The 27870-nt window shown below is 39.8% G+C and overlaps 1 protein-coding gene across 3 annotated transcripts in view; it reads right to left on the bottom strand.

Annotated features, from left to right (window-relative positions):
* Window positions 1–27870, bottom strand: part of cnbd1 (cyclic nucleotide binding domain containing 1) — a 67899-nt gene that overhangs the window by 21121 nt on the left and 18908 nt on the right. For all 3 annotated transcript variants that reach the window (XM_017700304.2, XM_017700306.2, XM_017700307.2), the window contains exons 5-12: window positions 20540–20685; window positions 14434–14525; window positions 14172–14309; window positions 13819–13951; window positions 8404–8510; window positions 7989–8139; window positions 7189–7256; window positions 6922–6981 (exon numbers count right to left, since the gene is read on the bottom strand). In XM_017700304.2, coding sequence (XP_017555793.2) covers window positions 6922–6981; window positions 7189–7256; window positions 7989–8139; window positions 8404–8510; window positions 13819–13951; window positions 14172–14309; window positions 14434–14525; window positions 20540–20685 — 895 coding nt within the window. The remainder of the gene's footprint in view (window positions 1–6921; window positions 6982–7188; window positions 7257–7988; window positions 8140–8403; window positions 8511–13818; window positions 13952–14171; window positions 14310–14433; window positions 14526–20539; window positions 20686–27870) is intronic.

Here is a 27870-nt window from a genome sequence, read left to right as displayed (position 1 = left end):
ACACTAAAACCTAAAAGGTTTTAGAAAATGGAACTAATATAATAGAGTCATTATACCTAAATTAAACTACTAGCCTACAGAAGTAGACTAAAAGAATAAATAAAAAACAACCATTATCTTATTCTGTCATACAATTCTGTCATCTATTGTTTTCATAAGGTCATGGTCCTGCAGGTAGAGAAATTTTGTATATGAAACAGCAAAAGTAATTTGACTGATACAGAGAGATGGAGCCCTCTATGTGACTTGATGTTCACTAGACTCACTTATTTACCAACTCACTTATATTAGATAAATTAAAAAAATTAAATTATTACTAACTGATAGTGACATTTTACATTTTGTGAAGAAGCACCAAAAGATGTGCAATTGAGACATGCTCTATGCTGATAATTTTGGTATAAAAGTAACAGCTGGAATTTGACTTGGCTTATGAGATGTCAGCCTGTTTCTCTTTATTTATATATATATATATATATATATATATATATATATGTTGCAGTTGCAACATACATAAGGTTTTTCATTTAGGACCAGAGGAAAGTAATTAAATGCACAGAATAGCAAACACTTCCTTTGCAATGTTAAAACCAGAACCACTTCCACATGCTATGAACAAGGGCAGGCTTACATTAACTTCTGTAGAGAACTTTATCCTGCCCCATATTCAGCTCAAATCCTTGTCCTTGAACTTGAACTAGGTCATGGAGAAGAACATTAGTAGAGCACCAGGGCTACTATGGAAGAGTGGTGCTTCTTATCTATAATGCTGTGTGTCCTTGTTGCTGTAAGGCTTCTACAGCCATCTGTTTGTAATATAACAGTTACATCTGCATATTATGTAAATACAATTCTATACAAAAATAATCAAAAATAAAATAATATAAAATGTAATGTAAAATCCATCATGTTCAATTTAACAAACAATATTCCACATTGTTACATTTAATGCTGTGTGTTTTACCTTGTAAGATGACAGACATCTCATAACATCACAAAAATCTCTTCTTAAATTGCTATAATATGTACGTTTTCTGTATGTGCTTCTTATATACAGTAGCTCACAAAAGTGAGTACACCCCTCACATTTCTGCAAATATTTTATTATATCTTTTCATGGGACAACACTTTAAAATTAAACTTGGATATAACTTAAAGTAGTCAGTGTACAGCTTGTACAGCAGTATAGATTTACTGTCCTCTGAAAATAACTCAGTGGTGAGGAATACGAAGACAACTGTCTCTTGCCTACGGTCAAGCATGGTGGTGGTAGCATTATGGTCTGAAGCTGCATGAGTGCTGCCGGCACTGGGGAGCTGTGGTTCATTGAGGGAAACATGAATTCCAACATGTACTGTGACATTCTGAAGCAGAGCACGATCCCCTCCCTTCGCAACCTGCGCCACATGGCAGTTTTCCAACACAATAACAACCCCAAATACACCTCCAAGATGACAGCTGCCTTGCTGAAGGTAAAGGTGATGGACTGGCCAAGTATGTCTCCAGACCTAAACCCAATTGAGCACCTGTGGGCTTTCTCAAGTATAAGGAGGAGGAGAGCAAGCTGTCTAACATCCACCAGCTTTGTGATGTCATCACGGAGGAGTGGAAGAGGATTCCAGTAGCAACCTGTACAGCTCTGGTGAATTCCTTGCCCAAGAGGGTTAAGGCATTGCTAGATAACAACAAACAAAATATTGACACTGTGAGCACAATTTGGACATGTTTCTGTGAAGTGTACTCACTTGTGTGGCCAGCTATTTATTTTCAGAGGTAAATCTATACTGCTATACAAGCTGCACACTGCCTACTTTAAGTTATATCTGTGTTTCATTTCTATAGTGTTATCCCATGAAAAGATATAATAAAATATTTGCAGAAATATGAGGGGTGTACTCACTTTTGTGAGATACTGTAGGTACTTCTTTGGTCTAATTTCTATAATGTGCCATGCGCATCTTTAATTGATGCATAATTTAAAAAACAAGCTGAAATGAATAAATATAAAAACTAAGGAAAACATCTTTGTTAAATAAAACTGACAATAAAAATACAAAAAGGCTTGGAACCACTAGTTTTATTAATAATTACAATATAATAGTAAATTTCTAAACAACACACCAGAAGATAAAGTGATGCTTTTTCACTATTTAGGTATTTTGGACCAACTAGATGCATGGAATTGTACATGAAAAAGATGCAAAAATCCTTTGAATATGACGTGTTATGGATATTTTATCCATTTTATTATTTTTTAAGTTAAATATCAATGCTGAACAGATTTCTCTGTTATTAGCTATGTGTAATGTCCAATATTTTTACAGCTTCCAGCAAACTGTTTGAAAAATATAGAATGTCAGCACCACATTATAACTGCTTAGTTCATTTGTAACAAAACTGATTTTACATTATTCACAATGTTATTTATTCTCACAACTCCACAACAAGTTTTCTGCAGAAGTGTATATTCAGTGGGAACATTCATATTAACTTTGATATTTAACAATGTGATAACAGTGCTCTGGTTTGGTTTGCGAGATAAAATAGAAAAGATTGTAATTACATAGTTTGCCAAAGGCACAAACACAATAATTACAGTTCTTTAGAAAAGTATAAGTTCCAGTCACCTTTCACTGCATTTGTCTACACAGACAGTACTTGACAGGCTTGAGGGTTGCAGTCGAATTTATTACGTTACCACTCATTCTAGTATACCAGAGAACTCACACCAAGCTTGAACACTGCCTTTCTGCTTATGTTAATGTCACAATTAAAAATCAGTCAAACCACATCAAAGTTACAACCAATATTGTAGAAAGCTACTACAAAAAACAAATCAGACTGAAAAAGTGACCCATTAAGTCTAGTTTCAGCATTATAATGTCACAAAAGGCTCTCAAAATGGTTTCATGAACATGGCAATGAGTTCAGTGATTTTCAGCGGCCTTCGCAGTCACTGGTTCTGAATCCAACAGAACACTTTTGGGATGTGATAGAGGAGGAGATTTTCAGTGCAAAGTGTGCCTGAGAAATCATGATACAATCATGTCAACATGGACCTAAAGCTCATATAAATGTTTCCAACATCTTGTGGAATACATGGCATGAAGAATTGAGGCTGTTGAGATTGTTTTGTTTTGTTTGTGTCTAAACTTAGAAGTGATCTGTGAGTTTACTTTATTCATGACATTAAATGAAAAAATTATTCACTTTCTCAGAGTGTGTACTTAATGAAAGACTGAATTCATGAATGAATTAAGGAAAGAAAGTAACTGATAATTAAACTAGAAACATACTTACTTTTAACCCTATTACTCTACAGTCTTGTTCATATCTGTGCTTGTGTCACTTTGTGTAATGAGCAGTATGAGTCCATTGAATGGTTTGCCATAGCCACATTCCAGTTTCTTCCTCCTCAACGAAGTGAAATCTTCCTCCCTCAAGCCCTTGTTTATTGACCAATTGTTATAAACAACCCAGCTAAAAATGCTGCACACATCCACCCTCTTACATTACACCGCTAACAAACACATGATTTTGAAAAAAATACACAGAGCCATTTAATCCCAGTAAAGAAGCAAGAAGCTTAAGAAGAAATGTCTATCAACTAGTTTGAAAGTGAAAGTACCAGACCCTAGGGAGAACTCTCACAGCTACATTTGTCACGAATACGCTGGGTCTGACAAATGAGATTACTCAAACACAAGCAAATCCATCTAATTTTAGACACGAAAAATAAAGCAAGGGAAAGGAAACAAGAGCTTTGCACCATCCGTTAATCTGTCAGATTAGCCATTAAGGCCCCATAATTACCAGCTGCTAAAGAACATTTCCATCACTGAGCGTTAACATAAACTGTGCGTTTTTGATACTTACAAGCTCTGTGCTCTTGATGGGAGTTTTATGACATGGTCATTGGGTAAAAAGGCAATCAAATTACTGGTGGAAAACAAGCGGTTGCTGTCCTGACAAATGGCCCACTGTTCTACTGTTCATATGGAGTGCATATGAGAGAATGGAACATATGACAAAGAAGAGTGTTTAGTAGGGAGAGGAATATGATATAGGTGGGTTCAAAAGGGGTCAGGGATGGGATAATCATGTTCAGATTCATCCAGGGAGTAGACTGCATTTGGGATTACGTGCAGATAGACAGTACAGTTACACTGTCTGGTATGGTTGCCACAATATAATATTACAGGCATGTCGTTAATAATGTAGGAATATGTATCTTTTGAAGATCAAGGGAATTTTTCACTATGGAAAGTTATGTTTTGTTGCTTCTAAGTAATGCTTCTATACTTTTTATTTAAACAATAAAAAGCTAAAGTGTTCTTTGAGCAATGTACAACACCAATTCCAATGAAGTTGGGACGTTGTGTAAAACATAAATAAAAAATGAATATGATGATTTGCAAATCCTTTTCAACCTATATCCAATTGAATACATTACAAAGACAAGATATTTAATGTTCAAACGGTTAAACTTTATTGTTTTTTGCAAATATTCACTCATTTTGAATTTGATGCCTGTAACACGTTCCAAAGAAGTTGGGACAGGGGCATGTTTACCACTGTGTTATATCACCTTTCCTTGCTGTTGTAACACATGCAGAATGTGGCTTGGCATTGTCTTACTGAAATAAGCAGGGACGTCCCTGAAAAAGACGTTGCTTGGATGGCAGCATATATTGCTCCAAAACCTGTATGTACCTTTCAGCATTAATGGTGCCTTCACAGATGTGCAAGTTACCCATGCCATGGGCACTAACACACCCCCAGACCATCAGAGACGCTGGCTTTTGAACTTTGAGCTGATAAAAATCCGGACAGTCCTTTTCCTCTTTGACCCGGAGGACACGACGTCCATAATTTCCAAAAACAATTTGAAATGTGGACTCATCAGACCACAGGACACTTTTCCACTTTGTGTGAGTCCATCTCAGATGAGCTCGGGCCCAGAGAAGCCGGCGGCGTTTCTGGGTGTTGTTGATATTTGACTTTAGCTTTGCATGGCAGAGCTTTAACTTGCACTTGTAGATGGAGCGACGAACTGTGTTCACTGACAATGGTTTTCTGAAGTGATCCTGAGCCCATGTGGTAATATCCGTTACAGAATGATGTGGGTTTTTAATGCAGTGCTGCCTGAGGGATCGAAGGTCACGGGCATTCAATGTTGGTTTTCTGACTTGCCGCATACTTGCAGAGATTTCTCCAGATTCTCTGAATCTTTTGATGATATTATGGATTGTAGATGATGAAATCCCTAAATTCCTTGCAATTGCATGTTGAGAAATGTTGTTCTTAAACTGTTGGACTATTTGCTCACGCAGTTGTTCACAAAGTGGTGAACCTCACCCCATCCTTTCAGGGATGCTCCCAATCATGACACTCACACCTGTTTCCAATTAATCTGTGCATCTGTGGAATGTTCCAAACAGGTGTTTTTTGAGCATTCCTCAACTTTCCCAGTCTTTTGTTGCTCCTGTCCCAACGTCTTTGGAATGTCTTGCAGGCATCAAATTCAAAATGAGTGAATATTTGCAAAAAACAATAAAGTTTATCTGTTTGAACATTAAATATCTTGTCTTTGTAGTGTATTCAATTGAATATAGGTTGAAAAGGATTTGCAAATCATCGTATTCTGTTTTTATTTACGTTTTACACAACATCCCAACTTCATTGGAATTGGGGTTGTAATACAAAAATGAAATATGTAGAAATGTATGTATGTACTTATGTGTGTATATTTATGTATGAATGTATGCATGTACATATGCTTATATCTCACTTATTCACTTTGAGCAGGTTAAAGATTCCCCACAAGGCAAAGTGCTTTCGGTGCTTTGCATTAATGGCACTGTGTGCCCATGGTTTTTTAAGAGTGTATTAGATTAGATTTGCATGTATTGTTTGTGCTCTTGGAAGTGTTTTGTATGGTAGTGTTATTGTTATTCCGGCCTTCTGTTGTGTGTTTCAGTCTGTTTATTTCATTATGTCTGTCCCTTCATTTCTCCGTGTTGGCTCGTTGAACCTGGACTGTTATGACCACGACCCTGGATTCGCCCCGAATAAATCTTGCTGGACATGCATACACCTCTTCATCACTCCCCGGCAATACAATACCATTGTTTTTTAAATTACCTTTAGATTTATATTGTTTATAATATTTTTACTTATTTACTTGCTTATATTTATTTACTTTATAGCTGCTACTTCTTCTTATTAATATTATTATTATTAGTAGTATTATAAACCCTTCTAGTGCTGCTTCTACCTCCAGTCCTCTCCATCGAGCACAATAAGTGTCCGTGAACTTGGCGCTCCACTGGAGACCACACAGAATAATATGACAGAGCTGGACAGCTGGGCTGGGATCCTGATAGACTGAGTGTATAGTATTCCTGATGAATCACACACTAAACCTATTCAAGCAGCCCAGCACAGTCGCATAGGAAAGAGGCCGAAAGACTATAGTCCTGCGAACCTTCCAGACCAGAGTGGGTCATGTCCATCTTCGTTAGAGCGCCAGTCCAAAAGCAGAGCGGTGCAGTTAAAAGCCTCAGGGTCCAGCTAGCGTACCTAATGAATCTCCCCCAGAGCAGATTCTACCAAGCAGTAAAGTACATCAGTTTTCCTTTGTCGAGCTGGCATGGAGACATGGAGAAAGACTGAAAGGGGAGTTTGAGATCTCTGAGAACAATGGGGGAAGTAAAAGGAAGTCTGGGAATTAGTAATGCTGATGCCTCTCATAAAACAGTGCCAGATTTTTTTTTTTATTTGGGGGAAGGAGAGTTGAATAAGATCCAGGGCTTGGCCTTACTCAAGCATCCAGAAGGTATCCTATGACAACAGAAGCCCCTGAGCTATCTGTGAGAAAGGACATAGGGTCTAGTTTGGGTCAAAAGCAAAGAATCCTACCTTTATGTGATCCCACTCTTTGCTCTTCTCTTGTCTCATATACTTCTTATTTATCTCCTCCTACATGAAGAGAAATAAGCAGATTGAAAGCAGACTGTAGGGAGTAGAGAATGCCAAAAGTAGCACAGCTTGCACTCATTTTCCCAAGTTTTAATTGAACATACAGAGTTAGTCTGCATGATGAAGGATCCCTGGCTTTGTACATTAACTATGTGGTGAAGGTTGTGTCATGTGCCATTCTATATGAAGCTTCCCACGTCTCCTCACCTGACTTATCTTTCCACATGTGGGCTGCGCTGTCTGTAGCATTAAAGAGATGGTCACTGAATCCAGGCCTGTGCAAAACAAAGACAAGAGGAAACAAATCACTGTAGGCCATAACTCAGATTTACACTGAGGTCACATATGGACAGTCACTTTGTCTATGGTCCACCATAATTGATTTCACAGTAACTCCGAAGAGCACCTCTAAATTAAGGTGTACCTTCATAATTCACAGCATATCGTCAACGATAACACTGTCAGCCTGAAGGCCAATCCCACTCAGCACAGGGAGGTGGGTTGAGGTAGGAGGACAGCAGAAGCAGCTGAACCTAGGCTAAGACGCCTTATTCTATAAATTTGATTGTTAACGTGTTATTTTTGCATTTTCACAATAAAGGCTCCTAAATAGTTTTTGACATCCAGTTTTAGTAAAAAAAAAAAAAAACCTTTACATTGTGTGGTGTTCTGTAAAGGTTCTTCACAAATCTCATTCACAAAATTGTTCCTTAAAGAACTTTCCTTTTAAATTGTGTTTTATTAACAAAATATATTGTGACAATATGAAATAAATTTTTATGTATTATTTTTAACCTACCTTCCTTCTTTATTTGTATATTGGTTTGTATTTTTTGCCCATGGCCCACCACAAGCATTACACTTTAGCCCTTCAAGGTAAAAAGTGTGAGCACCACTTTTTTATGGTGTTGTTCCAAAGAGTCTTTTTTCCACTTTTATTTATTTTTTTAAAGTGTGGGTATAATGGCAGACAGTAGGTGCACTGAACTTTGTGGTGACTAACTAACCTCGTAGGGCCTCTGGTGGGATGATTCCAGCCTGCACCTCTGTGGCCGTGACAATAGTGCAGGGAGAAGGCTGCTCTTCCAGGATGCTGACCTCTCCGAAAGACTCCAGGCAGCCAAGCTTCCCGACCACAACAAACTTGATCCCTCCACCCTACAAATCACACAAATCAGCAGCTCAGCAAAACAAACTGCAGCTGGCCTTCAAATGAATCAACCACAAGGCATGGTCTCATCCCTGGGATAGTGTGAACCTTTCTGCTTCCAAAGGAGGAAAAAAAATCGATAGGATAAGAAAACAGATGACTTATCATATCTGCTCAAAGCTATCTTTTCTATTCCGCATGGCTGCCTCAGCGATGTCAGATCAAACAGCCTGGGGTGGTGTGAGGGCAGAGTTTTTTCTTTCTTCTGACACCTTTTTTTTTGCAGGATTGATCAGGGAGCCGATGTCCTGGAGGATGGTGCACTCGCCTTCACGGATGTAGGCCACAAACGAACACACCTTGCCTTCCTTCACCAACACTGCACAGACACATGAAACAGATTTATTTGAAAGGAAAAAAACAAGATCAAGCATCTCCCTATTACTGCTTCATGCATATACATACATTATCACTAATGTGTGTGTCAGGAGACAGAAGCATAGTTAGTACTATGCACTACTCATTGAGCAAATGCAATAGCTGTTTATTTATTGATTTATATTTACTTATTTATTTGTTTGCTTATTGGTGGTGAAAGATGTAGCTTCTGTTTCTAATGATATCATCATGACTGTTTCTGCTTGTGGTTTTAGGCCAGGTGCCATACAAAACTAGCACAGAGCTATCCACCCCCAATATAATGAATGAATCTCAGGGGACAAAAAAAACACACACAAAAAAAGTGGTCAGAGTGAAGACAGGACTAGAAAAAGTGGTACACTGTAAATGACAGAAGTAATCTGTGTTTGGCAGAAGCCCCTAAAGCAGCGGATTATTTCTTCATGTGACAAACCTAAGGTTGGTTTGTGGAGGTGAGCATTAAATTGATTTACAGCAAGCCTTTAATGGTGGGGGAAACACTGTATATCAGCCCTGACAGGTGTTTTTAAATCCCATCTCTGTGAAGCAGAGAGCTGGACAAACCAGGCCCATTTGTCTGCTTGGTGACAGCAGGATGGGGAGCAGGCAGATTCACACCCAAACACCAAGTGTACTCTCAGAGCTCAGCGTCTTCCTCTCTCTCCCCTCTCTCTCTTTCTCATGCATCACTCCTGAAAATCACACTTGCGCCATATCTCTTCTAGAGCCATTGAAAAACTAATGTCCGGATCACTGGGGAAATTACAGTGCTCTCCTGCAGACGTGCTTAATCTTCTCACATGGCCAGACTAACAACATTAGCTTAGAAATTATTTTTCTCCGCTGGGACATGTATGCATGTGCTGTTTAGATGAAGCACGTAACAGCAGCACTCATCCAAGTCCTGGTGCAATAAGCCGAGTCCTGGAATGCATTTATGTCTACGCAGCAAGTTTGTATATACATCTGCCATGTTTTACATTTACAAGGTTTCCCATCAACCTTTTCCCATTGAACTTAAACATCAAGGCTAACCGTGATCTAGTTTTAGATTTGTTCTTCGTGTTGTTTTGCCTCATGTGCCTGCAGAGAGAGGCCTTCTGCAGTGTGTGTGGGCAGTAGGCTGACCACACTCTGTGGTAGATTTCATCCAAAGCAGAGGGAGGCCTCGTCTATATAAGTGGGGAATTAGCCAGTCTAATAGCCCCCTAACAAGCAGCCATTACCATATTTGAGCTTCTCATTTCCTCTAATGAGGGCTCTGAAATAATAAATCACTGCATGATATATAGCCACATTTGGACCTGAAGAACAGAATGGAGGTGAAAAAGGTACAGAAGCACTCTGATAGATGAGAACTGACATAAATGATATGAAGCAAAACAAAAAATTATTTTGTCCCAATTTTGCAAAAAGAAAAACACAGGTGTTCTGACGTAGAGAAGAGAAGATAAGAAAAACAGGTTTTACACATTCCAGAAATACAGATACAAAATGGCACAGTATACATATAATACATTCACAATAACATCAGATTAAATTCTCCATAAACCCCAGCTAACAGGTGATCTTCTAAAACTGGCATCCTGGTATTGCAAAAGCTGCTGAGGAAGGGAGCAGCTGGAGGGAAGTGGCTGGGGAATGTGGCTCTGCTCCTCGTGGCCCAGGTTCTTCTCCCAGATAGATGATGCTCCAGCCCAGCTGGATGAAGGCAGGGCAGCTGCTGCCTTAAGAAGCCAACACAACCACTGATGCAATTCACACAGACAGTGGAGAATTGTGTACTTTTTCTCCAGTGTTGAAGACCACATTAGACTCACTGATAAGAACTCCATTCACACTAACAGCGCTCTGTAGGAGCTGTGTTGAAGATAGTCAGCAGGCTCAGCCCATCAGTCTCTGAGAACTGGAACGCTGGTCAGAAGGTCAGAAAACCTAGACTGACAACAAATTCAGAAGGTCTGCTGTTATTGCCAAAAAGGCTAATAAGGTGATTAGCTATGGTTGTGTGTAAAATGTGACAAAGTAATGACTATTCTAGTTATTCTCTAGGTCTAATTCAGTTCCTACTGGACATCATTTTGTTGTCAGCCTTTACATATCATATGTGCGCTGGCAGAACAAATTTAGTTTTCCCATGGACTGGAATTGTAAGATGTAATCTTTAGTGCCGATCCATGAGAGACACCCCCCCCCCCACACACACACACACACACACACACACACATATATATATATATATATATATATATATATATATATATGTGTGTGTAAGGGGCCCTTTGGCAGATGGAAGTCTGACAATCATAGAGTTTAGCAATGTGAGATCTTTTAGGATGATTATCAGTCAGTGAAAATGCAGAGAAGAATTCTAATTCAAACCGACTGACCTAGTCACTTTGGAATAACATACAATAACAGCTTTGCAAATAACTCAAAATACCTAAATTAATTTGAAAAGTTGTATCCAATTAGACTTTCATTACTGGTCTTCATGTTACAAAGACCAATAGCTGCACTATTTTGTAGTTGCACTATTCTATGTTCTCAAATCTGTTTTCACACTGTATCACCACTGATGGCCAGGTCAAATTTGTAATGCATCAACAGAATGATAGATATTTGTGTAAAATTTGATGGCGATAGGGCTAAATGTTACTGAGCTTATGGCCTAAGGCATATGTGCGTGTGTCAAGATTTGGGAGAATCAATGCTTTCTCCATTCTTGAACAAGTAGACAATATATTCCAAGACCAGTTACATGAATGTCTGATTAAAAAAACCTGGGACTGCTACATAAAAATGGGTTTAGCATATATATGTGAATTAGCTTGACATCCAACCAAATACTGTAACAAATCTAGGTTGAAGTAGTGCACACTCATATCGTGCAATTTGATAATGTTAGCTTTGTGTTTCTTCCTGTGGGGGAGTACTTGAGCATGTCAGGCTATTTTTAGATGCTCATCTGATGTAAAGGACTTCAATTAGAAGTAGCTAATTTTATAGTTTTGTCATTTTTAAAGAAAAAGTACTGGATCCGTTTGGTATTGACTGATGCTAAAAGTGTTAAAAAAAACAGTGTTATTGCGCTCTCTCTAGTTTCTTTCCAGGATTTGGTGTTTCTTCACCTTACAATCACCCTCCAACTTAATTTAAGTGTAGTGTAGAAAGATAATATGTGGTTAGATGGCTAGACAGACAAACAAATGGCTGGACAGAGTAATTAATGTTGAGAAATAGAAAAGAGGGAAAGAGATACAGAGAGAGAATGAAGATTAGGAGCATTGTTCCTCAATGGCAGCTAGTGCAGAGACATGTCACAGACATCTCGCTCCAGGCAGTGGCCACAGAGTCACTCCATCATCAGCCCCTAACTGAGTTAACATTCAAACCCTGACCTTTCCTCGCTCTGAATCATCACACACACACACACACACACATTCTTCTTCATCGTGCTCTCACACCCAGAACAGCCTCGCTACATGGTTGAAGCAGAGGACACTGACGCACACAGAAAAATTACAGCTCTGTAGAGCGGAGCAGAAGACAGTAGTGGCCATAGTAGTGCACTGTCATTATAAACATTTTACTATAGCTGCCATATGGGAGTGAAAACATGAATTATCCTCATGTATTAGAGTTTGTGTAATGAGCAAATGATGGTCTTGCTAATTGGCAGCCAACTCAAATCTGTCTCATAAGTAAGAGTGAATGCACACAAACACACACTTTTCATACTCAAAACTCTGAGGCAGGTAAACATGCATTAACCCTCAAGCTGCAATCAGCACTCTAGATGTTTCTGATTTTTTCAGTTTGCAGGATGGCCTTCACTTAAGACAGGTTAAAACAACTACACCATTATCCATCACAGTTCCTGCCTCTCCTCTGCCCCCCCCCCCCCCCCCCCCTCTCTCTTTCCATATTATGCTGATAAGGGCTGCTTGCTTGTGCTGGTGATAGAGGTAGAGCATGGAGGGAGTGAGGGGAAAAGAGAGAGAGAGAGAGAGAGAGAGACCTCCTGGCATTGTCAAAAGGAAAGAGTCTTAGTGCTCTCACCTGTCAATCAAGTGTCAGGTGCAGACTCTGATAAGACCCAATCAATTCTGTTTTTCCATTCTCCCTCACCTGTCCTGTTAAGCTTTCTCTCTAATCATATCATCCTTCAAAGGTCTGCCTCTGAATCTCTCTCTCTCTCTCTCTCTCTCTCGATGTTGCTCCCTCAGTGATAAAAAAAACAACCGTGAGATTACAGCCTATCTCTCTCATGAGTGTGGCTCATCTTCACTCTGCACATACGGCCAGCTCTGATACATAAGCCCCTGCAAAGAAAAAATACCAATGCAATGATAGCAAATTCCAATTTTTGTTAGAATTTACTGAAGAAAAGCATGTCAGATGGTGATCATAAGCAATATCTATGTGAAAGCCTTCATCAAACCGAATGAAAACCTGCCTGGTTAAAGAAGGCAACTGGGGGATACATCCAGAGGGCTGACAGCTGAAGCTGGGGTTGAGCCTTGAGGAGAACATGAAAGAGAGAGAGAGTGAGAGAAAGAGAGAGAGAGAGAGAGAGAGAGAGAGAGAGAGAGAGAGAGAGAGGGAGGGAGAGGGGGAAGGGGGGATCTGCTGTGGGGAATAGATGATGAGATCGGAATGAGCTCTCTGAAATAAAGAGTTTAGCCATGGCGCCTTAGTTCCGTCTAATATCTCTATAGACCCATGCCATATGCCTGCCTGTCGCCTCCAGAAAAGAGAGTGAGGGGGATGAGAGAGGGAAGGGAGCACCAGGATGGAACTAATTTGCAGTATTCCTTTTTCTTTTTTTCCACTGTAAGACAGCATGGATCAAAGCAGCCAGTATACATGGCTACAATGTTGTTACAGCACTGAAGTCGATACTGGGAACATCTGGGTTTACTAGAACCATTCTTAAACATGCAAAGGCGCTCACTCAGACACACCAGAGTGCACACACACTCACACAAGTCATGTCTGAGTTTTAATCTTTTCTCCAGTGAAGCAGAAAACAAAGTCCTGTCAGTAATTAATTGCATTTGAGCGCAGTACTGGAGGAGTTCTTCTTTTGGCACATGATCATATTGCAGCTTTCTTCACGAATAAACTCTTTCATTAAGAGTCAATCTGCGTTTTGAGGACAGAAAGGGATTAGCTAATTAAGATGATGGTCAGCTCAAAACACAATGAATTAAAGGAACCTAGATGTCAGTTTGACAACTACACATCAGAAGAGAATGCCTTACCTTGATTGGCAGGGAAAGTCTTCAGCTGGATGAGTTTAGCCAGGTGGTCGATAGAAAGTTTGGGCCAGTCAAGGTAGTACTGGCAACCCTGGATTAAAGACTCCTTCATGGCATAATCTTGGGCCAAGATCTCCTGTAAAGAAAACAGAAAAAAGCAAGATCACAGATTGTCACTTTTGAGATATGCCTATTAGCTAATTTCTTTTTCCCACCATGCCAGGCTAAAATGGTTGTTTTAGAAAAATCATTTGATTTTCATTAATAATGAAAGGCTTAAAACAATGGCATCATATCATCTTTGCTGTGATGTTTTACAAGTAGTGTTACAGATCACAGCTGAGAGGTGCACTAACCTTCTTTAGCTTAGCATATCCAGAGTGAGAGATTTTGAGGATTTCACAGGGCTCCAGGGTCAGTGCATACTGCGTTATGATGCTATTGGCTTCAGAATGCGGAGGTTCAAAAGACCCAAAGATACCTCCTACACCAATCTACATTACAAAAACAAAAGAATCTCCTCATTAAAGATTTGATCTAAACACTTTGAACATTAGAAACACAACAATGTTTAGGAAATAGGTGTAAGGGCTAATTTGAAATATTTTCAGTTCTCACTGCAGGTGTTTTCTGGTCTTCTTTGGGGGCTTCATGGGTATATGGTTTCACTGAGCCCTTCAATATCAGGAAAAATCCATTGTGTCCAAATACTGCCAAGGGAAAGGGGTGAAAGAGAGTTTGAGAAGCAATGTGGAAAAAAAACAAAACAAAACATGGGGATGCTTTCAAATGAGTGGAATATCAGTTCCTTTGAGTTGCAATGAAAATGTTTGTACTGCAAGCACTAGAAGAACAAAAGACCCATAGCCATAAGACATTTAATGCACTTAATAATAATGCAATAACTGCAGAAAATTAGATTTTGTGAGCATTTTGATCAATGCATTTATATGCACTTGAGTAATCAGATAATGTGAAAACTCCAGGTCTACATGTGTCAGACAGTAAGCAGATTTCTGCTTTACAACCAGCCAATAAACTCACAGAAGAAGCAGCGACGTAAATGTAATGCAAAACTCAAACTTTAGGCAGATTTTTTTAAAAGAAACATCGTCACTTTACCCATATATATGAACTTACATGAACTAGAAGATGAATAATACTTAAATCCTTCATTTCATCGAGAATGTAGCTGTTTTCAGCATCGCTCCAAAAGTGTTTTGCTAAGTGCTAATTCACAGTACTTTGGTATGATTCATACATGCGCAGGCTAAGAAATCCAAAAGTAATCCATGTAAGAGTTTACTTGCCCTGACAAATCTGATTACTGAGCTAAAATCTAGCACTCTTTATCAGATTTCTTAATCAGATTTCTAGATCAAAGTATGGTGTTTACATGCCCATTTCATAACTGCAGAAATTAAAACTGCAGGATTATTGAGTGCATGTAAACACATTCATTGACTCAATAATGACAGTCATCAGCTAAGAAGCTCAAGCCCTGCGTGGCTCCGAATGGACAATGCTTTATACACTGGAAGTCAAAAAAAATTGCTCACGCACATATCTACTAGTTGCGATGTGGTAAACCACAACAAATAACACGTTTTCCAACATGACAATGCAAGACGCCACGTAGTTTGTTAAGTGAAATTTAGACACAAGTAAGACTCTTGAAATAACAAATGAAAGAACAAAAATCCAACCACTATAGATAGTCTGTGGATAGCACTGAAGAATGTGTGGGAAGCAAAAATTATAAAAGTATTATAAAACTGTGTGAGCTTGTGTTTAAAACTAGGTGACCTTCAAATTGCTGATCAACACTACACTGTCAAAAAGAACTGCTCAAATGGCTGAGGTCCTCTTGGCTTTAAGACGACTTCACACTGCTTAGTCATCTCCTGTCATATTGGAATATCTGTAATATATTGTGACATATAGAAGCCTCCACCACAAAATAAAATTAATCTACTAGTATTGTCCACTCTTTACTTCTCCTGCTCCTACTGCCACTTTAACTTTTCCATTATTTTTCCTTCATTTCATCACTTTTGGAGTTCACCTCTGGATCTCCAAACCCGAACATGGTTAACAGTCAAAAGGTCACACTGACTCTGTGTTTGTCTTATCCCAAATACAACGGAAAGAGAGTAAATGTATGAGGGACTCTCTGCCTACAACTTAATCTAAACACTACTAAACAAGCTTTGAAAGGACAAGAAAACAGCACTTTCTTCTATAGGTTTTTAACATGCTGCACCAATTTACACATTAAAGGCAGGTGTGTTAGCTAAAGGAACTAGCATAGCACAGCAGCACAGATATCAGAATTAGTAATGATCTCAGAGGAGTCAACATATAGTCTTATACCAAGTGACAATGCGTACAGCGGTTCTCCCTGGTCCTGAAGAACCCCCTGCTCGGCATCATTTAGTATTTTCCTGCTCTAGCACACACACTTCAACTCAGTATGGGCTTGTTAATGAGCTGATTAGTTGAATTAGGTGTGTTGGAGCAGGGAAAACATGAAAATGAGCAGAGTAGGGGGTCTTCAGGACCAGGGTTGGGAAACACCACTCTAATATACTACAGTACATCAAAACACTGAATTCACTACAGACCAAGGCCAATGTGTTTTAGCTACTCTAGGAGATACTTAATTTTGCTGCCCCCAGCCATTTTGCAACATCACACAAAAATTGCCACATAAAAGCCAATGCTGTGGCCAAACACATAAATGAAACACTACTGGGCTAACGTACACTTTCAGCACATTAAACAGACTAGTTACATGTATATCTAGGCAACACTAAGTGGACAGCTTCAGCCCCTGGATTTGGAGCAAAAAGAAATATATGTACATATATATCTTTCTGGCAACCTAGTATAGAAAGACAGAAGCTAAAAGCTACATATATAGGGAAACATGTAAATAATAACAAAATATTACAATAAATGTTTTTACAAACAGATGATAAAGTTAAACAATATTACAAGAAAGTATATGCATTAATTTAGAATCATATGAGAACATGACACAGATCAAATTAAAAGACAAGTACCATGAAATGTAGAGTTTTAATTAAATGCTAAGTTAAAGAGATACATTTTTAGATGCTTCTTAAAAGTGAGCACTGAGCTTGACTGTCTAATAAAGGGTGGAATTGACTTCCACAGTTTAGAAGCATAATAACTGAACAAGGTCTGTCCTTGTTTTCTGTATTTTACAGATGGTATTTGAAGAAGCCAGTCTCTGTGGATCTAAGTACTGGAATATAAACAAACAGACACTCTGTAATGTACGTGGGTATTGGGTAATTTAGAGCCTTAAAAATTAGGAGTAGAATATTAAAATGTATCCTGAACGATACAGGTAGCCAGTGCAGTTCTTTTAAAATGGGAGTGATATGATCTCTCGGTTTTGTTTTTGTTGGGATGCATGAAGACACATTTTGTACAAGTTGTAAGGCATGTATTGGATACTTGGGAAGTACAGTAAGAAGAGCAGTACTGTGAAGAACTATGCTGTAACAAATGCATGAACAAATTTCTCTGTACTGTTCGGAGATAGCAAAGGTTGAACTTTAGCAATTTTTCTCAAATGATAGAAAGGTATTTTAGTGACTGTATTTACATGCGGGATAAAACAGAGCTCAGAGTCTAAGATCACAGTTTTGTACTTCAGGTTTGGAACATCGAGCTAAAGAATGAAGTTTCTCATAAAGCAGCATTTTCTGAGTTTTTGTACCAATGATCAGTATTTCAGAAAATATTTATAGATGAGACAAAGAAGCAAGACCAGGAGCTGTTTTTGTACAGCAGGATAGGTAACTATATGATTAAGTGTATTTTAAAGATAACAGTGCATTCCGCAGTAAAGTAAAAGGGCAGAAACAAGATTTATTCAGGAAGAAACTGTCCATTCACCAAACACAGAATTACTGTTTGTTATAAAGTGTCTATATTTTCTTAATGTTAATTTAATTCCATTATGAATTGTATCTACTTAATGACACTAAATTCAGTGAGTTTACAAAGAACATTAGACAGACTTGCTCATTAGTGAATTTTTTTGGCTTTGGTTTAGAAAACTGACAAATTTTTTCAGGTTTCCCCACACATAAAGCTGCAGCATGAGCACTTATCATGTGCACGCCTACCTACAGCTACGAACAGTCAATCTGTTTTTGCAATTTTGTTTCCTCTTTTTACCAGATTTACAAGCAACTACCCCTCTGTCTACTACAAATAACCCTGCCTATGAGGTTGGTTACATTTGCACTGAATTTGTGGCTGAATTCTCCTGAACAGTCAGGCTAGAAACAAAGTTTCTATGTGTAGGTTGCTTGTATAAAAATGTATAGGGTGCTTGTATAAAAATATGCCTTTCAAATAAATTAACAAAAACTAAATGTGTCAGGCTGTGCCTCATTCTCCTTTAATCTTTAATGAAGTTTGTCACAGGTGTCACAGATAACTTGGTATATTTTGCTGCCCTTCCTCTGCCTAGTTCACTATAATCGACATGCAGGCCCTGATCTCAGCTCAGTACAGCTTTACTATAAACCCTAGAGTCTTCTATAAAGCCACAAACACAAGCAGTGATATACTGCAGCATAAATCTTTCAGAAACATCCCTTCTGTTTGGATCTACAGTATCTAAAGGAAAGGTCTCTAATATTGAAAGGCTAATAAATAAAACTGACCTAAAACCCAAAAGAAGATGAAAAATGTTGTGTAAAAACAAATTCCATTCTGAACTGACACCGCAAACTCAATCACACACTCCAGACACATTCCCCAAACTTCTCTCACAAAGTGGCCAAGAACAAGCAACAAATTGCCCTCTTTGTGATCCATAATCATCAGACACCCAAAACCTTGAAGCCATAAACAAATATGTCTTTCAACTGGCACGTCTGCTTGGGCATCATGCAGCTGAATAAATATACCTCCAGACTGCTGAACGCATCCATTATTGACAATCTGGTCTAGACCAATCAATAAAGCATTCGCCACCTCAGAAATACCATCCACTTACAAAAGAGCCACTAACTCCATGAAACCACAGGCTTAAGAGTTTCATTAAATTCTCTTTCCTTTATGTTTTTGCTCAATAATCCTTGTTGGCTGTGTCTGTCAAAATGTGTGTTAAAAACACAGAACAAAGTGCAGCCCTGCTTCATATCGACTCAAACAAATTGAGGCCTGTTATCCACAAGGTATTGGCAGTTCTGAGGCCAAACGCATGCTCGCATCAATAGGAAATCATACACCTCTGTCTGGCCCCTTCATAAGCAGAGCCTGTCAAATAACGTCCCTCAAATGGCTTGGCAATATTCAGGCACATTAGGAGAGGAGGAGACATTGGTAAACGGATTGTGTGCAGGGGGATGTACTGGAATCACTCACATCAAAGCAAAATTAGAGTTAACATTGCAAACATGACATTACATGAGACTAAGACACTACTGAATGTGCTTGATGATTTGTTAATTTAATCTGTTGTATCTGGCTAAGAAAGATCCCAAAGAGTCTGATCTGCTCTCTGTTTCTCTTCCTTCTCTTTGGTTGATGCTCTCCCTCTGTCTATCTGTCAGTTTCTGTTTTCCAACACTGTCCATTTCTCTTTCTGTTTCTGTCTATTTCTCTCTCCTTGTCTGTAGCAGCCTGAGACAGGCCACTGAGACATGATGGAAATGCAATAAACAAGCAAGCAGTCCAAAAGAACTGAGGAAAAGGAGGCATCTGGTTGATGCCACAGCTTCATCTGAGGACTGTAATTTCAAAGCCAAATCATTCTCAGCACTGATGCCTGTGTTTAAAGCAATGCATCTTTCAACACTTATGAATACTGTTTTCATTTGGGAGGCTCTTTCAAACTCCCCAACACAGACTGCAGACAGACATGAGCCCTACACTTCAGCTCTGTGTTAGTGAACAGACAATGAATTATGAATAACAGCCAGTGAATATTTAAAAGAAACACACATAGATTAAAAAAAAAAAAAAAACCTAGTTGGTCCAAGCAGACAAGGCTTGCTAGATGCTGGAGAGATCTATATGAAGATATATTACTACAAAAAGTAAATGTGTGTGTGTGTGTGTGCGCGCATGTGTGCATGCGTATGCATGTGGTACAGTAATTTTATTCTCCCTAGAGTGGAAATCTGCTTTCGCTATCAAGCTCCACTGTTATGTCACATCTCAAAAAAAAGGTGTTTCTGTTCATCCTTCCACTGTGAAAAGATACTATGAGCCTGAAATTGTAGCTGTCAAAATGCCTTTACTGAGAAAAGGAAATAGACAAAAAAGAAGAAAGTTGAAACTGGAGATGTGGAGTAAGGTTTTCGGAATGATGAACTGACAAGTGTAAATCTGTAACTGGGATTACTTGGATTGTGAGAAGCAAGAAACTTCTAAGACTGAACTATCCTAGAAAGAACTGAAGCTGTAATAACAGCAAAGGGTGAATGTACTGACAATTTTTATTATATTCAGCTGTTGAGGCTTTTGTGTAATTTTCTGTTTCTTCTTTTCTTCTCTTCAAAAATGAATAAATTGTATTAATGGTATTTCCAGTGCTATTTCACACTGATATATACTATATATAATTTTTGGGCTTATCACAGTATCCATGAAATGGTCAAATCGAAGGGTAATATTAGCTGTATCAGACTGGTATTCACTTTTATACCTCTTACACACCGTATGTACTTACCAATCTGGCCACGGTCCCAGGTCTCGATGATGGCAATAGAGCTGACCTTATGTAGCTCTGGTTTGGCCAGCTGGGTGGTAAGACAGGGAAACATCTTCAGCATTTTATGGATGGCTTGAAGATCTTGCTGAGATCTCTCTATAGGACTGCAAAACACACATACCGTATATACTGAGGAGACAGGCCAAGTATTAATGATAAAGTTGAAAAGTCTGTAGGAGAAATTGACTCAGATCTATTTTCACCTTTGTTAAAGTATAGCAAGTCCCCAAGTAATCCTTCCAACCAGAACAGAAGAAAATAAGCCCCTCAATGTTTATTCACAGCTTTGCTGTTTCAGTGAAATACCTTAAGGAGTCAACAAAAAAAGTATGGCCACAAGGAACGTGTTAAACCTTAAATGCATGGATGTTGTCTCACACCCCAGGTCACTGGTAACCTGGCATATACACTGTATGCTCAAAAATATCCAAGCATCCCACTAATTAGTGAATTCAGCTACTTTAAGGTGCACCCATTGCTAACACAGGAATTGAATTGTGCACACATAACTTATGTAATCTCCTCAGAAAAGCATTGCCAATGGAACTGTAAAATCTGGGGCAGCCAAACATGAACTTAAGGTCACCATAACCAAAGGCAAGAATTGGCCAGAAATATAAGAATTGGCCAGAAGCAGTGGAACTGTATTCTCTGGGGTGATGGAGCATCATCAAATACCTTTAGAATGACCAGGAGTGCCGTTTGTGGTCCAGAAATAATCATTCAACATCAGTACCTGACATCACTTATGTTCTTCGGGTTAAATGCAATCAAATTATCAGGTCATTTGATTGTTATTGTCATTGCTAAAATATAATTTGTATGCATTGTATATACACATCATATAAATCCTCACAATGATGTCTCAACATCCAGCATTAAAAAAGCCTTCTCAAGTGTGGAGATTGTTCCACACAGCAAAGGGAAAAAAAACTAAGTCAGTATTGCAAACTGAATTGAATCCTTACATCATTACATTGTAACTCTAACATAACCTCATCTAATGTCTTGATAGTGAACACCTGTTTGACAATAACAACATATATATCTTTGACATTTTGTAACTTATCTGAACTGCATTTTGCAGTGTAGTGCGAAGTCACATGTCACTTTAACTACCTGACATATGCATTTAAGGTTTAATTAGTAAGTCGTAATGCATTTTGAGGGTTTGGTCTCAGTTTATAAGGTCTTGTGAACTCCCCTTTCAACACTACACCCCCCACTAGCCATTCCTCAGTGATTGAGAGTGGACAAATGCCAGGATGGGCTCAGGAGAATTTACCTACAGCAGGTAGCCAAGGAACCATTCCGCTTCATGATGAGATGATAATTAGGATGCCGCTATGTGTGTGTGTGTGTGAGTGTGTGCTGGGTGAAGGTCAAAGCCATCAATCATGCTCCATGTGTGTGTTTGCATGTGCATGAGTGTGTAGGGCCATGTCAGTCTCAAACAAGACAGCAAACGAGAAGTGACTGCTCAATCCAGCGACTAAAATATTTGCCCCTTATGCGGGTGCGCATACACACACACACCCACACACACACACACACACACACACACACACACTCAGTGAGCACTTTAGCAGGGACATGTACCTTTTATTTACACTTTATCATTTTAAACCATTTTATCAGCTCCACTTTCCATATAGGTGCACTTCATAGTTCTACAATTATACTGTACACTGTAGTCCATCTGTTGCTCTGCATACCTTCAATGGTCAGGATACTCACAGCACAGGTATTTTTTGGGTGGTTGCAGTGTGTTAGTATGAGTGGATCAGACATAGCAGTACTGCAGGGCACTGCCAACAGGATGCTGCCAACAGGATGCAACACACACTAATACACCACCACACCAGTATCACTACAGTTTATTTGTTTATTATATGTAGTTACACACACACACACACACACACACACACACACACATATATATATATATATATATATATATAGTGATTTTATGGATGTCAGCGTGTCTGTTTATTATATGTAGTTAAAAACCAACTCCTGGTTTGACCAATCAGTGCTTCATTAAATCGTGCTCGTGTAATTGATGATATTCACATGTTTCTGTGGTGGCTCTGAAGGCGTCAAGGAAAAATATGGACCCAAGAAATTCTTGTTACTTTTTATTGTTTTTATCCATCCACCATCCATTTTCTAAGCCGCTTCTCCGTCAGGGTCGCGGGGGGATGCTGGAGCCTATCCCAGCAGTCTTCGGACGGAAGGCTTTTTATTGTTTTTATGTTTATTTGAATTATGACTTTATTCTCATGTATATTGTGATCAACTGACTGCTGACTGCTCACTGCTGTCGGATCAAAACCTTGTATCTCCAAAATGGTAACTTTACAGGAGAAAGTAAAAAAAACATACCTTACTTTTAACATAATGTCAATGGAACCAGATGTTTTTCCAAGTCATTTTGGGCCATTTCTTTTGGTAAAATTCACCATGAGATTTGCACACGATGTAAAAAACAACAGGTATTTTCAAATTATATCAAAAACTGTAAAACGTCAAAAATGGACATATGAGGTTTTGTTCTGACAACAGTGATGTATTTTCTACATATATAATACCTCAGAGAAAGGAATAATATGATGAAAACCGAGGACAAAGGGTGCGAGAACAAAAAAGCTCCATGTTCAAAAGATCACAAGTAAGATCATTATTCAGACAAGGATAAATTATTTTCTGTGTCACTTATTCTTTAAATTATAGTATATATAAAGACAAACTTAATACACAATCAAGCACTGTATATATTGTATTCTAACAGAGATATAAAACATAGCATAGCGCACATTACTAAAAGTGTTTTGCATTTAGAGGACTGATAAACTGACTCCCAGAGAAATACACTATGCTGCCCTTCATTTCAAGGTTCACAAACATCTACAGAGCACCCAGCACAGCTTTCCCTCCAGAGTGTCATCCAGACACATAGGACATTATGCAGGAAGATAATGGGATATTGAATCTTCACTCCATGTCATTTTAGGAGTAGCAGCACAGCAGCTCTAAGAAGGACACCGTTAACAGCAACATTATCTGTCATCACCATAAAGATGAGTCTTGCATGTTAATATCCTGTCACATGTTCAGACGCTGCAACATTCTATTCACCTCACTGAGACTCACGACGGCGTGTATGAAGCAGGTGCTTGTATTCCTTCACTGCCGACCCAGGGGAGAGATCACAACAGAATTGCCATTCTATGCACAGCTCAACATCAAGAACACATTAAACCAATCCAGTGCATTTTATTTAACAGTGTGTTAGTAAATATCTAGATCAATCCCTATGCACAAGCATTGTATTGCACAACACAGCCCTTCAAAATGGAGTTTTCAGCTTTGCAGATAGTCATGAATCTGATTGATTGAGAGGAGTGTTTTTTGTGATAACAGGACTGTATCATCCTGCTTAGCGACAGCTGCTAAGTAACAACTTGCTTTACAGTGCAGCTAGCAGTTATGAAGTTTCTACTTTACAAAAACAGAAAATGGACACATTGAACAACTTCTATAAGATACTATTTTACTTGCACCTCATTTGGTCTGATTCTAAAAAAGAGTGTGTCAGCCTGACTACATCAAATTTCAAATCGGTCATTCAAAGAGGAACAGTGCAACAATTTAATAAACTGGAATTAGACAAAAGAACAGAATACAATTTAGTAAACAAGATGGGATATGACATGTTTTACAGGCTGGCTGGAACAAGCCAATTACTGAAAAAGCTGGGCTGAACCTGATATTGAGACAGGTTTATGACTCAATTCATTCTGCAAAAGGGTAGCATGCTCTAGCTCACATGCTAATGCTTTAAAATACAGGGAGATCCAGTTCTGAAATCTGACTGGCCATGCTCAATACCATTGTAAAATACAATCCCAATTCCAATGAAACTGGGAAGTTGTGTAAAACATAAATAAAAACAGAATACAATGATTTGCAAATCTTTTTCAACCTGTATTCAATTGAATAAACTACAAAAACAAGATATTTAATGTTCAAACAGATAAACATAATTGTTTTTTGCAAATATTTACTCATTTTGAAAATGCAGATGCCTGCAACACAATCCAAAGAAGTTGGGACAGGGGCATGTTCAACACTGTGTTACATCACCTTTCCTTTTAAAAACACTCAATAAGTGTTTGAGAACTGAGGACACTAATTTTTGGAGCTTTGTAGGTGGAATTCTTTCCCATTCTTGCTTGATGTACAACTTCAGATGTTCAACAGTCCGGGGTCCCCGTTGTCGTATTTGGCGCTTCATAATGCGCCACACATTTTCAATGGGAGACAGGTCTGGACTGCACGCAGGCCAGTCTAGTACCTGCTCTCTTTTACTATGAAGCCATGCTGTTGTAACACGTGCAGAATGTGGCTTGGCATTGTCTTGCTGAAATAAGCAGGGACGTCCCTGAAAAAGACGTTGCTTGGATGGCAGCATATGTTGCTCCAAAACCTGTATGTACCTTTCAGCATTAATGGTGCCTTCACAGATGTGCAAGTTACCCATGCCATGGGCACTGACACACCCCTATACCATCAGAGATGCTGGATTTTGAACTTGATAAGAATCCAGACAGCCCTTTTCCTCTTTGGCCCTGAGGACACGACGTCCATGATTTCCAAAAACAATTCGAAATATGGACTCGTCAGACCACAGGACACTTTTCCACTTTGCATTAGTCCATCTCAGATGAGCTCGGGCCCAAAGAAGCCGGTGGCATTTATGGGTGTTGTTGATATATGGCTTTCACTTTGCATGGCAGAGTTTTAACTTGCACTTGTAGATGGAGCGACAAACTGGGTTCACTGACAATAGTTTTCTGAAGTGTTCCTGAGCCCATGTGGTAATATCCGTTACAGAATGATGTCAGTTTTTAATGCAGTGCCACCTGAGGGATCGAAGGTCACGGGCATTCAGTGTTGGTTTTCTGCCTTGCCACTTACTTACAGAGATTTCTCCAGATTCTCTGAATCTTTTGATGATATTAAGATAAGATGAGCTTTATTGTCATTCGCATCACATGTGGTACATGAGGTGGAACGAAACATTGTACTCACGGTCCAGTCAACCCCCAAAGTGACAATCAATAAACAATAAATAGAAGGTGCATAAAGGGGAGGACAGATAACAGCAGCATGGACCACAGCAGTATGAGTATGAGGTAGAAGGTGTACATCTTAATACTGCTAATGTTTAAAATGACATGTGTAGGCATGATATAGTGGAGGCAATGATTCAGTACAGCAGCAATAAAATAAATAAGTGGACATGAAGTGCCATTACAGTGATTGTTCAGTTGGAATTTGAGAGTCTTACAGCTTCAGGGAAGAAGCTGTTCCTCAGTCTGGTAGTTTTGCTGTTTGGCTGACTCCAACAATCCTCTGTGTTGCCTTCACCACCCTCTGCAGAGCTTTCCTCTCGGCCACAGAGCAGCTTCCGTGCCACACGGTGATGCTGGAGCACAGAACGCTCTCCACCACACATCTGTAAAATGAGGTGAAGACTGTGCTCCCAAGTCCAGCACGCCTCAGCCTTCTGAGGAAGTATAGGCGCTGATGTGCCTTCCTGATCAGGCTGGAAGTGTTATTACTCCAGGTAAGATTGTTACTTAGGTGTACACCCAAGTACCTATAAGTGGAGACCACTTCCACTGCAGATCCGCCGACATGTAGGGGGAGGGGAGGGATGGTGTTGCTCCTTCTGAAATCCACAATCATCTCCTTTGTCTTCTTCACGTTGATGCAGAGATTGTTCTCATTACACCAACTCTCCAGGTGTTCCACCTCCTGCCTATAGCCAGACTCATCACTATTTGTGATGCATCCAACCACTGCCGTGTCGTGCGCAAACTTTACAATATGTCAGCCTGGATGGACGGCTGAGCAGTCATATGTGAGCCGTGTAAACAGGAGGGGGCTCAGCACACAGCCCTGAGGGGAGCCGGTGCTGAGGATGATGGTGGAGGAGGAGATGTTGTGGATCCTCACAGACTACGGGGCCTGTTAGTCAGGAAGTCCAGGACCCAATTACAGAGAGAGGTGCTCAGTCCAAATGTGTGGACTTTGTAAGCCAGGGTCTGGGGAATCATCATGTTAAAGGCAGATGTGAAGTCCACAAAGAGCATACGGACGTAAGAATCCTTATTCTCCAGGTGGGTGAGGGCAGTGTGGACCACAGAGGAGATGGCATCCTCTGTGGATCGTTTTTTCCGGTAAGCGTACTGATGTGGATCCCCAGTGGATCCCCAGTTCTTGGGGACTGGGATAATGGTAGCGGTCTTCAGGCAGGTGGGGACAACTGCCTGGACTAAAGAGGAGTTGAAGATGTCTGTCAGCACCTCAGAGAGTTGGTCTGCACAGCACTTCACCACACACCCCGGAATGTTATCCGGGACAGCAACTTTACGGGGATTAATCTTTGTAAAGATCCTCTTCACCTCAGTTTGGGTCACGCTGAGGGGCTGTTCTCCAGGTGCTGGAGTGAGTCTGGTGCTGGGGGGTGTGTTTGGGTTCTCAAAGCGGGCATAGAACTTATTGAGAGTATCAGGTAGAGAGGGGTCCCTAGTGCATTGTGCATCTCTGGTGTTGTAGTCCGTGATGCACTTGATGCCCTTCCACATGCTCTGTGGATCCTGGGAGGAAAAATGACCCTGGATCTTCCGTGCGTATGCAGCTTTGGCCCTCTTTACGCCTGCCGTCAGCTCTCGTCTAGCTCTCCTGAGTCTCTGTGAATCGCCTGACCTGAAGGCAGAGTCCCTGGCTTTCAACAGAGATCAGACCTCTGCATTCAGCCAGGGTTTCTGGTTCGGGTAGCACGTCACAGTCCTGGTGGTGGTGACATCCTCAGCACACTTGCTGATGTATCCGAGGACAGCAGATGTATAATCCTCTAGATCCAGCTCCCCCTCATGCACAGCAGCATCCCTGAACACCTGCCAGTCTGTGCACTCGAAGCAGTCCTGCAGCACAGAGTCACCGTCGCTGGGCCACACAGTAATGGTCTTCTGTGTGGGTCTGGAGCGTCTCAGCGAGGGATGGTAGGCGGGGACCAGCATGATGGAGATGTGGTCGGAGAGGCCAAGGTGGGGGCGGGGCACGGCTCTGTATGCGTCACGTATGTTTGTATACACGCGGTCTAGTGTGTTATTTCGCCGTGTTGGTATGGTGACGTGCTGATAAAACTTTGTCAGGTCTACGTGGTTAAAATCCCCAGCCACCACGTAAAATGACTCCGGGTGCTTGTTCTGAAGCGA

The sequence above is a fragment of the Pygocentrus nattereri genome, chromosome 3, assembly GCF_015220715.1.
Source record: "Pygocentrus nattereri isolate fPygNat1 chromosome 3, fPygNat1.pri, whole genome shotgun sequence".
In the NCBI taxonomy this organism is placed as follows: domain Eukaryota; kingdom Metazoa; phylum Chordata; class Actinopteri; order Characiformes; family Serrasalmidae; genus Pygocentrus; species Pygocentrus nattereri.
The sequence above is the reverse complement of the archived record's forward strand: the minus strand, read 5'-3'. Positions and strand labels throughout refer to the sequence as shown.